The 11,759-nt window shown below is 33.8% G+C and overlaps 1 protein-coding gene across 3 annotated transcripts; it reads left to right on the top strand.

Moving 5' to 3' along the window:
• Positions 1–1,979: 1,979 nt before the first annotated feature.
• LOC140791749 (probable serine/threonine-protein kinase PBL23) lies at positions 1,980–10,684 on the top strand. 3 transcript variants are annotated; one of them, XM_073142395.1, is made up of 10 exons: positions 1,980–2,461; positions 2,776–2,906; positions 4,430–4,527; positions 4,726–5,084; positions 6,361–6,813; positions 6,961–7,121; positions 8,093–8,166; positions 8,260–8,404; positions 9,410–9,559; positions 10,296–10,684. In XM_073142395.1, the coding sequence occupies exons 1-10, from the start codon at positions 2,257–2,259 to the stop codon at positions 10,431–10,433; spliced, it is 1,914 nt and encodes a 637-aa protein (XP_072998496.1). In that variant the 5' UTR covers positions 1,980–2,256; the 3' UTR covers positions 10,434–10,684. The 3 variants fall into 3 exon arrangements, with proteins under 3 accessions (XP_072998496.1, XP_072998495.1, XP_072998497.1); XM_073142394.1 differs by having other exon boundaries at positions 1,981–2,461; positions 2,776–2,912; XM_073142396.1 differs by having other exon boundaries at positions 1,982–2,461; positions 2,776–2,912; positions 10,274–10,684.
• The last annotated feature ends 1,075 nt before the right edge of the window (positions 10,685–11,759 follow it).

Here is an 11,759-nt window from a genome sequence, read left to right as displayed (position 1 = left end):
ACTAACCGATTTAATAGTAGAATATTTTTTACAAATATTCACTAAATTATAAAGCTCGATTTACCACCAGTGAAAATATAGGGTGTAAATCTTTATTTTATTAAAGTACAGGGTGTTATATGTAAATTTCTCTAAAAAAACGTAAAGTAGAGTTAGAAAATCGTTGGCATTAATCGAAAAATGATATAGATATAGGGTGTTATTTCAAAAATATTCCTAACGAAGAAAATCTTTGCGAATCGGTCCCTAGAGAGTCTTAAAAAAGTTTCTCGTGACCTTTGTGGCTTTGTCTGTCGTCGTACTATATATATATATATATATATATGAGTCTCTCATCCATTCTATCTTAAAGTGAAATATCTAGGGAGACAGTCGTACACTGGTACAGGAAGAGATAGATGGAAGCCAATAGTATTCTAATCTAAATAATCCAAACTAAAGAATATGGAGATTTTTTGACCAAACTAGCCAAAGAGAGGGTGCCCAAGTGGGAGAATCAAGGAGAGTTTTTGACCAAACTAGTCCCGGTTCAAAATTATTTTTACCAGAACATATTATTTTTATATTTATTTATTAAATAAGATTTAATTCATTGTAGCTCTAATAAAAATGTTGAACTATTCAATATTTTTGTCTGATCCTAAAACGCTAATATGTTTAGCATTATATATATATATATATATATATAAATTTTTTTAACTTTGTCTTTCAATAATTTAGGAAAAAAATTATCGCGATAAAAATATTGATCAGTTCAGTGTTTTTGTTAACACTAAGTAGACTCCATTTGGTAAATAAGTTTGATGATAATTTATTTTGATACAACAATTATAAAATAAATTTATCTTAGTCAAAAACTCGATTCGAAAGGAGGGCACTTCTTGCATCATCATGCCTTATCGACTAACTCACCGATAGGCAAAGCATACAAGGAGAATGCAAGAGAAGGGGGAGAGAATCCAAAAGCAACGTCGGATCTACAGTTAATGTTAGAGAGGAGAAGTGAAGAAAAAAGAGAAGAGAAGGAAAACCCAATCACGGTGGAGACGATCCTCTCCCTTTCCCTCCGTAGCTGGGGAGGCTAGGAAAAGGAAATGGAGAAAGCCGGCGATGGAGCCACTATCAGAGCTAGGGTGAAAAGGAGAAAAAATTACCACCACCAATGAACCCTATAGTTGGACATTCTACATGTTATACCTAGGTTGTGGGCTTATCTTGTCCTGGCATATGTGAAGTTGTCTCTTTTAATGGGCTATATGCTAAGTTGTTCAGCATCCAGTTGCATAATTCTTTGTTTACTGCATAGAATGCAAGATAAAAGTTTTTCAAAGCGATAGAAATCATCTTAAAAACGAAATCATATCATATCATAAAGAAAATATTGGAAGAATTTGAGAGCTAAAAATGATAGATAAGGATATGGGCCTAGCTCAAATCAAGGATGCAGCTGAAGTGGGTTTTGATAGAGCATATATAGCAGCCCAACATAACTGGGCCCACTCTGGCCCAATCCAAAATTTATAATAACAGACTACTTTGCAAATTATGTTCTTATAATCTCGAGTTTGCAAATTCGATCCCAGTGGAGTTATAAGCTTTGTGAGCAAAAGAAAAAGATGAATGTGATAACATAGACTAATATTCTTAATTCATTTCAGAGTTTATTCATGTAAAAATTATTTACACTAATTCTCCGTTCACTTTAAAAATAATTTTTTTCTTATTTCAGAATGACAGCTGTGAATACCTATAATATCCACATTCTAGAATACAAATACTATTAATCAAAATTATATCTTATACCACACACTAACTCAATTACTTATTTACTTTCGATATATATATATATATATATATATATATATATCATCAATCTATTTATATTAAATAAAAGAGTATTTAATATCTCATTTATAGAGTAAAATGAGAAATATTTGTTATAGAATTGACTTTTGCGATGTTATCCTATCCCTGTACTAATACTACAGTTGTCGTCGTTGTCTAAAGTGGAATTATTCCTCAAAATTCGTCTCCTTTCCCTCCTTATTCCCACTATTTTGCAGTCTTCCATCCATCTCCTCCCTCGGCCGGCCGGCACAATCCAAAATCTCCAAATCCCTTTGTCTTCGCTACCTCTCATCTCCCGAATATACTCTCTTAATCCTTCGAATCCTCTCGGCTGCCCAAAGCGATCCCGATAGATAAATTATCCACCCTTATCGAGCTCCAAGATGGAGCGAGATCCAACCCCAATCCATGCAAGGTCTCCTTCTTGGGATGGACGAGTGCCAATCTCCTTTGCCGCCGCCGCACGTGGTGGTGGTGGCCTACGATGCAACCAGAGACTACAACGAGCACGAGCTCCGCCTCACCGTGAACAGCATCCTCATGCGAGGGGATATACTCCGAGGAGGAGACTCTCTTCGTGTTCTTGGCGTCCTCCACACCGTTTCCAATCCGAGTGAGTCGTACCGGCCTCGATTTTTGGTTCTTTTGGGTCGTTCTCGTGTTCTTGGTCTCGAAGTTTTCTGGCAAAAAATGTCGTACGGGTTTATTGTTTGTCTATTTGGGCAACTTCCCGATGCCAAGTTTTGAAATTTATGATGCTACTCTGCTTTGTAATCGTTTACCTAAATGCAATAGTCAAGAAAGTTTCTTTCTTGGCATGAGTATATGCTGCATGACATGAAATTGGAAAAAAGTATATAAATTGGTACTTAGCATTGCGTCTTACATTAGCTAATCTTGCAAATTCTATTGTATTTGTTGTTTCAGTGGGTTATCAAACAAAGGCATGCACTGATTCTTTTGCGGGAACGAGCTCTCGGTACCTTGAAGAAGAGGTCCTAAAGAAAGTGGATTTATATGAAAGTAGGCTCAGGGATAGTGCAGGAAAATGCAACGAAGTAGGGGTAATGGAATAAATGCTATATAAGTTGATTTTATGTTGCTTAAGGTGACATTATTTTGATTGGAATTCTTTTCTTGTTAATAAGCCAAAGTTTATGTTCTATAATCTTTTGCTTGGATATACTTGATAAAGGTTTGCGACTTTCTGTAGGATTCTTTGTGATCTCTCCTGAAGCATGTGTGCTGTAGTGTCCTTTTAATTTGTTTTCTCAAAGTTATATTTGGATCTCTTATTGCCTTTCTCATAGGTCTCAATGCTCGTAGATACATAATGTTTTGTAAACCTCAATTATTCATAAAGGGTGCTTGTACATTAGAAAAAAACACAATCCTAAATAATAATTAGCCAGTGAAAAGAATAATTCAGTGCATTGAATAGATAGTCCAATTCAGTTCAATAAACTTGAGCATATGGGTGCTCTTATTATTTTTGGAATATTCACTATTGGGGGAGCAGAGCCTTGTTTTTGTTGGATCTGTGGGCATGTGGTTCCTTGAAAACTTCTCATAGTCTTAATATAATAATATCTTTATCATTAGAACATATATTATCTGTTGAATGCAAGGGAATAAGAATTATGAGAGAAAACAAAGATATATAATAGGCTTGATATTCCAAATCTCAAATATCTCATGCTTGTGATATTTTTACAGTTCAGGAACAGTACTATTTCTTCTCACAAACTATAGTTTGAAAACAAAGATATATAATAGGCTTGATACTCCAAATCTAAAATATCTCATGCTTGTGATATTTTTACAGTTCAGGAAAAATACCATTTCTTCTCACATACTATAGTTTGAAGTACAGTGAAATCATAGCTAGGATATTCTTCTTACATGTCATCAGCCTTATTTGTTAATTCTTTTCTTTCCAATAATTTCTTTAATGTAGGAAAATTTAATTGCTAGCATGTAATCTAGTTTTACACAGTTATAGTCTTTCCTCCATGGTCTTCGTATTGGCTATATGTCAGTACTCAGAAGAGATCCTAGGCTGATACTATGCAATAGCATCTCCACCAAGATGAACTAAAGATAAAAAATATAATTGCTGATATCATCTAACTATATTGGTCAACATAGGAGAAACTGTTTTCTATTTATAATATTTAGGCATCTTAAAGCTTAAACAAAATTAAAAGTGATTCCTGAATTTAGTTCTCACTATCAATTAAATTTTTATTTTTATTTGGTTTCAATCAGTGGATATGTGGGAACATCTTGCTGTATTTACAAAGACTGCACTCATTAATCTTTGCTGAGTTAATGTGGCTTGAACCTGTCAAAAGTGCACAGTGCCAAGCCGTACCATCTTGCCAAGTGAAAAATGTGAAATCCTCATTACCTTGACAATGTCTTGGAAAAGCTGGTCTCTTTTTTAGTTCATGTCTATCTATCAGTTTGCAGTAGATGATAAAGATATTTATTTCTTATATATGACTGTTAAATTAAGATTTATGGATTTATGTATAGTTGGTTTCATTACATTCTCAAATGATGACTATTCCATATGCAGGTAAACATAAATGTCAAAATTACTGCTGGAACACCCACCAAATTTGTTATATTGCAAGAAGTTATTTCTAGCAAACCTTCTTGGGTCATACTGGACAGGTTGGCTTCATTTAGGTGCTTGTGATGTTATCTTGGGATATCTTAGTTATAGTCTTTCTCATTCTTTTGGGACATTTAAAATTTGAAACAATTAGTATGCATATTTAATTGGTATCTCTCACCTCATTTCCAGTGTTAATGGATGTTTTCTTATGATTTTTATATGCTTCATGAATTGCTTCATGAAAATGTCAACAGGCACTTAAGAAGAGACGTGAAGTTCTACTTGAAACATATACCTTGCAAGATTGCGATAATTGAGGATAGTCTATCTGTGAGAATGCTGAAGCCATTTCACACAAATGCTTCAAGTAAAGGTGTTTCTGAACATAAATCCTTTTATTCCATAGAGAGGTCAGTTCAACCAAGTTCAAATGCCGTAGAGATGGTACATAATGAGCGGTCTATCATATCTTCTGCAAGCTATTATTCCTCCCTAATCTCTCAAGATAGTTATGATATCACTAGGAGGAACGTACTATCCTCATCTAGCTTGAGCTCTCAGGATCAAACTGTGATGTCATCCGATGGGACTGAGTCTTTGTCTAAGAAGGCTGGTATGTCTATGGAGAATCTTATTTTTCTTAAGGATAGACAATCAGCATATTCTTTTTGGATCATTTAACTTTTACATAATATGCAAGTTGTGTGATTATATCCTCCTTACAGAATCATTTCATATAGAAACCTCATTAATTTGTGTCATTCCACCAGAGATGTGATTATTTGCATGCTGATCTCTAAGAAATCAAGGGTAGTTTGGCAAAATCTCATTATTGTAATTCATAGCCTGGTTAATTTATGGTCTTAATTTTAACCTGTAACCTTCTTCAAAGCTTTCTGAGTTTCCCATGTTTGTCTTCTGCCAGGATGCCCAATATGGCTGTTGGATAAGAAATTCTGGGTTCCTTTTAGGCTTACATCTTCCACCAAGTTATTGTAATCTTCCTTATCCCAAGAACTTCACCAACCTAATAACTTCGAATGCTCTTTATCTTCCATAATAATCTTGATTGTTAGTCTATTCTTTTTTTTTCTTTTTTGAACACATTGAACTCTGATCAGTAACAGTTCAATTTTGTTTTCTTTCTCACTTTGTCCTGCTTTGGCAGAAGAATGCAGAATTTGCATATTTAGCTTCTATGAAGTGCATCTTGCACAATGCCAGTCTAGCTAATATATCATCCCTATCCAAGTTATTTTTTGTGCATTTGGCTCAATTAACAGGATGTATATCCAGAGCTACCTTTTATCATTGTTTATCATTATACATTATAATTTTAGAGATGTACCAGCCTGCTGTTCTTTTTTATAAAATTTACATGAAGGTGCACCATGATATGATCCACTTATCCAGACCTATTCTCTGATAAATTTAGAGATGTATTTGATATTATCAAGTTACAAACTACTGATATATCAAGTGAAATAGAGGGCCTGAGCATGTGATTGGATAAATCATAAATCCATGGGTCTATGCATTTTATCTGCTTGTTGAGATGTGGAGCCAATTTTACTCCTTTCAAAATGTGGTTATCTCTGTCTGGTCACACCAGCAATTCCTTAAAACATAAGTTTGTTCTCTATGATGAAGAAGTATGGACAGAATGTACCTTTTAATCTTAACCTTTTAAAATTCCAAATAAACAAAGATTTTTTCTTTTTTGCAATAGGGTTCTTAGCATCTTAGAGAATTCAATAAATTGGTGTTCTGTGCACTCTCAATGTGACAAATGATTATTCTTTATATTTGAATATGGACACACTTGTTGTTTGTTTAAGCGCTTTAATTTTCTAGAACTCTTTTATTATTTGTATGGTTCATTTTTGCAGGGAAATATTCCAAAGGACAACATAAGATTGTTTCTGGGCCTCATAACTTACAACACCAAAACAATATTTCTTTCCAGTATGACTCCTCAGAAAAACCTATTCTGTGTGTTGTTTGTGGGCTGAGGTCAGTACTTTATGTCAAGGAATCTATGAAATTCCGGTTTTCAGAGATTCAGCTTGCGACATCTGACTTTACAAAAGAGAATTTATTAGGAGAAGGTGGATTTGGTCATGTATATAAAGGCCAACTTAAAGATGGGCAGATCATTGCAGCTAAATTGCGGAAAGAAGCAAGTAATCAAGGATACTCTGAGTTCTTTTCTGAAGTACATGTTCTTAGCTTTGCAAGGCACCGAAATATTGTCATGCTTCTGGGTTACTGTTGCAAAGAGAACCATAACATATTGGTCTATGAATATATCTGCAACAAATCTCTTGACTGGCACTTATTTAGTAAGTGACTGATCTAAGGCACCTATGTCTTAACAATATGATCTGATTTTGTCACCCAGACAGACATATGCAAGTGTATGGTTAGTAGATGAGTTGGAATTTTATTTATTTTTGTTCCTTAATTTTTTTTTTTCATTTTACAAATAGGCAAATCTGCAAACTTACTGGAGTGGCATAAAAGGCATGCTATGGCCATTGGGATAGCGAAAGGTTTGCGCTTTTTACATGAAGAGTGCCGTGCTGGTCCAATAATTCATCGAGATCTGCGTCCAAGCAATATATTATTGACTCATGACTTTGTCCCGATGGTATACAGCTTATACTATTTTCTTCTTGTTATTTTAGTGTTATTACTTTCATATAAAAAATTTATGTTTTATGACTGCTGTTATATAATTTCTTTCAGGTAGGGAAGTTAATATTTTTGCAAGTATTTTAGGTAGTCCATAAAGGCTAAAGCTCAAACACTAGTAGCAAAAATTATTTAATTTGTCAAAGCAATAGCTGCTTTAAAGTTCAACCTTCAAAATCTTAATTGCAAGAACAATGTGAACAACTTCTAAACCATGTTCAAGGCCATTGCAGTATGCTGGAAAAGCCAGTCAAAAGTGCAAGATCTCCTCGACTGAAGATTCCTAACCATTGTACCATCATTCTATAAGCTCACTTATTGACTTATTTAGATTTCAGTTTATGAAAATGGAGTCACTTCTATTTGTTAGACTGTTGTATATTTGGGTATCTTGATAATAATCTAGCCGTGGGCCATTATATTGTGGTCCTGAGGATGTACCAAGTGTACATTATGCTTTTCCAGACTATTTAATTTTCAATTATAGTCTGACAATGATTAAAAGTATGAATCTTATTTTATCAAGAACATATTCAAGCACTTTGGATTTTCTTTTAGTTATCAAGGAAGTTTAGCCAGACCATGGTAGCGCACTTAGTCAAAGCTGAACTCTGCTCTGTTAGGGGACATCCTCCTGTCTTGCATGCCCATATGCTCCTCATATTTCCTGCATTGTTACTAATTGATCATGGTTTTCATATTTCATGTGCAGCAACACATTACACTGCAAGTTGTTTCTGGCCTAATGGCTATGCTCCCCCTATGACTGCACAGCAAGACATTACTTGTTTATATATAATCTCTGCTTGGAGTCACAGATGCATCCTTTTCTTATAACTTTTCGTGTCTATAGGAGTTTGTCTGTTACTGATTTGGCATCTTTTAGTGTAAAAAGCCTACTTATTGATGAATCTTGACTTTTCACAGCTTGGTGACTTTGGTCTTGCAAAATGGAAATCCAGTAATGATTCATTTCAAACAAGAGTTCTAGGCACATCAGGGTCAGATTCTTATGTATTGCAAAGTTTTCTCTCTCCATTCTTTTTTCAACACTTTCTATTTCTAATTGTAGTGAGCATCTGTTAAAAATGTAGATACTTGGCGCCTGAGTATGCTGAATATGGTATAGTTTCTGTGAGGACAGATGTATATGCCTTTGGAATAGTTCTTTTTCAACTGATATCTGGGCGTAAGGTGCTAGATGATCACGGAGGACAATGCCAACATCTGTTGCAATGGGTATGTCAGTTATAAGCTTTTCATTCTGTTAGATGGTATCAGTGCAAGAAGTTATGAGTTTAAATTCTTTCATGCCCATCTTTTGCTTAAAATATAAAAACTTTCAATTACTTAAGTCAAGTCAACTTTTTGGGTCTATCAAAATGACTACGTTCAGAGATGAGGAAGAATATCAAAATACAAATATAAATACTACATTCTCTAACAAAGATGTTCCCAAATTTGGTATCAGGATCCAGATCGGCTGTTAGAAAAAATAATACATATTAGTTATATCGGTCGTATCGGATCGAATTATTTTTAATTACATAAAATTTAAAATATTATTAAAAATGCAGAAAGTTTTCTAAAAATTAAAAAAAGTGAAAGAAAAAACTTAGTCACATATGAAGCCTAACAATTGAAGAAAAACTCACTCAAAACTATAATGAATTCTGTTGAATTTAACATATTTTTATACTCGTAAATTACTATTGTAATAAGAAAAGATAAGTTAATAAGTGAGTGAGAAAAAGAAAAATGAGAAATGAGAAAAAAAACACTTATTCAGGTTCATCAAAGTGTGAAGTAGTTAGAGAGGCTCACCGGATCGACTGCCGAATGAATTCGGTAAAATGTGAGGATGGGAGGGAAGTGTGTGTGACAAAAAAAATGGTAAAAATTAAAAATTTTAAAAGAAGGCAATTAAGGATATCAATTACTAATATCTCTTAAGTTTAGATACATTTTAGATTCGACTTGAATATTAAAAAATTTAGTTTCAGCCGGTGCTGCTGAGTTTCTACTAATACTGGTGAAACTAACCAATTCCAGACTAAAATCGGTCACCATACTGGTTTTAGGACCGGATCAGTTATGGCCAATCCGACTCAAGGATCGGCCGATTTTGGGATTCATTTTAACAGTATAAGTTTTTGGAGTAGTTGATACATTAACACATTAATTCCACTTCAAGTATTCTAGTAAACAATGTAAAATGCTCCTTTTCTTATTTGGCTATTTCAGGCAGAACCACTAGTTGAAAGGCTTGCATTGCATGAACTTATTGATCCACGCATTGGAGATTCTTATGATACTTACGGGCTATACCATTTGGCTAAAACAGCATTTCTTTGTGTTAGGAGAAATCCTGAGATGCGTCCATCAATGGGAGAGGTTTGTATTATGGCTTTGCACGTGGATTCATGAAATATATTAACCATACTTACACAGATATTATCTATCCACATTTAGCTGAATGTCATAGTTGTACAATCAGAAATAAGAAACTAGTGTTTCTTTTATCCATTTTTAACTTTGTGAATATGCATTGTCATTTGTCAATGTTGTTTAACGCCACAGAATTGCAAATTTACTAGAAGCAGTCGGAAGTTCAGGAAGTCTCTGAGAATTGTTTCAGTTAGCAAACTATTTTCACATATAACTTGTCTTTTTGCTTCTTGAGAGCAACCAGAAATTACATAGCTCTGTTCTTTTTTTTTTCTTTCTTTCAAAAAGGAGATTGTTCTTTGGCTTAACCATAGATGCCAAGCAAGTTAATGTCATTTTCACTTTCTTTTTATTTCCCATCTTTCTATAGGGTTTTGGGTTGTACCTTGAATAGCATCACTTTGTTTTGCCTTGCACCCTCAATCTTTGAAATTAAAGATTCCGAATGTGAAGTCGGTTATGTCTGGTTGTCTTTTATATTTCTGGTTATGAACAATGTATAAGATAGTAAATGATGATATAAGATCAGTTTCCTGCACTTGTTCTTACATGGTTAACTAAGTGATTCCTATCTGACAAATGGAGACTTTGTACTAATTTTATTCTAATAATATTCATAAAATTATTAGGTTGCTTACTGCAAAAGCATTTTGTTAATAGGTTGTACGTCTTCTTGAAGCAGAGAATGACTACATCAGGGACTTGGTTCAGCAATTCATTCCCCATTACACTAAGTGATGCATCGCTTGAAGCTTTTCATAGTTATTTTATTGCTCTGAAGGATCTCGGTAAATCTGAAGATCATTTGGAATTTGCATAACTTTATCTTAAATATGAGAAGATATCAATTAGTTGAGATTGCTTGGCAAATCTTCTGGAGCTTTGTAAGCTCTGAGCCTCTCTTTTCCCTTCCTTGCCTTGTGATAGTGTTAGTTCTACTGTAGTAGTTTTACTCTTTCAATTTTAAATTTTAACTAGTCTTGAAGAAATACCAAACTAACTCTGTTTTCATGGAATTTGTTTGTTCTGTTTGGGAAATAGAAAGTTGCTGAGCTCTATCAGTTTAGTCAATTTGTTATTTTTCCATGTGACTCTTTCTCTTTGATGACTTCTTATCATTTTGAGTTGCATAGCTATAAGTATTCTGTTTACCAAAGAATTGCATTTCACTAGAGTTGTCCATTGAAGTAGCTCATATTTAATTCTTAGATCATCAGTTGTTCTTTGAATGAGTGATAGTTGTTACAATATGTTACAATAGGTTACTAGGAAATGCACATCATATAGGTTATTCAATATAATCTTGACAAAAATTGAAGAAAAAAAAGAAGAAGATCAAATAATTAGTTGGTTGATCCAGATCAACCTTGATACTTTTGTAATGTTGGAAGAAAAAAGAGCTATCTACTATAATAAACAATTGTCATTGTATAGTTTCTACTTATGCAACTTGGTGATTGGTTTTTGTGGTGCATAGAATGTACCTAGAATTGGTTGGACCATAGTGGACCTTAAGATTGAGAGTGCTAATTAATTGATGCTTCATATTAGAAAGTTACTCATTGCTGTTAAATGAGTACTAATATTGACACACATCCAATACAAATTTTTCTCTCATATTTATTATTATTATTTCTTTCAGTTCAAATAACCTGAGATCTTCAACTTTTTTTCTTTTTCTTGACCTCTTCTTTGAAACAACACATCATGCTTACTTGGACCTCCTAAAAGATAATTATGCTAGGGAACATAGACATTATCATGCTAATATTAGCTCTGTGACAGCCATCAATTTGTATCTTTCTATTTCTTTTCTCTGTACCAGTTGAGATGCATGGAGAATTACTACTTGCATATAACCAGCCATCAATTTGGTCTTCTGAGTTTGTCTCCACTTTAGATAATACTATATTACTCTCTAATTGGCATGCAGCCACCCCCCATCTCTTCCTTTTCTTTTCTTTGTCTACAGAAAGCATTAAAAAAATTTCTTGATGGAATTGGGGGAAATTGTTTGTTAATAAACCACTTAAATAGAGAAATGGAATAATAATTAAATATCATGTTCATGCATGCATGAATTTCAAATAAAGAAAGCTAAGTGATGGGGCTCAACTTCCATTTGTATCACATTGAAGGCACAACT

Source organism: Typha latifolia, chromosome 7, assembly GCF_019914945.1.
Source record: "Typha latifolia isolate L0001 chromosome 7, TyphaL0001v2, whole genome shotgun sequence".
Classification (NCBI taxonomy): domain Eukaryota; kingdom Viridiplantae; phylum Streptophyta; class Magnoliopsida; order Poales; family Typhaceae; genus Typha; species Typha latifolia.
The sequence above is the reverse complement of the archived record's forward strand: the minus strand, read 5'-3'. Positions and strand labels throughout refer to the sequence as shown.

Bases quoted from the DNA above. Each gene is read 5' to 3' on its own strand.
- LOC140791749 (XM_073142394.1), top strand. From the start codon at position 2,257: ATGCAAGGTCTCCTTCTTGGGATGGACGAGTGCCAATCTCCTTTGCCG. The intron at 7,122-8,092 runs GTATACAGCTTA...GACTTTTCACAG, and splicing joins CTCATGACTTTGTCCCGATG to CTTGGTGACTTTGGTCTTGC. The intron at 9,560-10,295 runs GTTTGTATTATG...TTCTTGAAGCAG, and splicing joins TGCGTCCATCAATGGGAGAG to AGAATGACTACATCAGGGAC.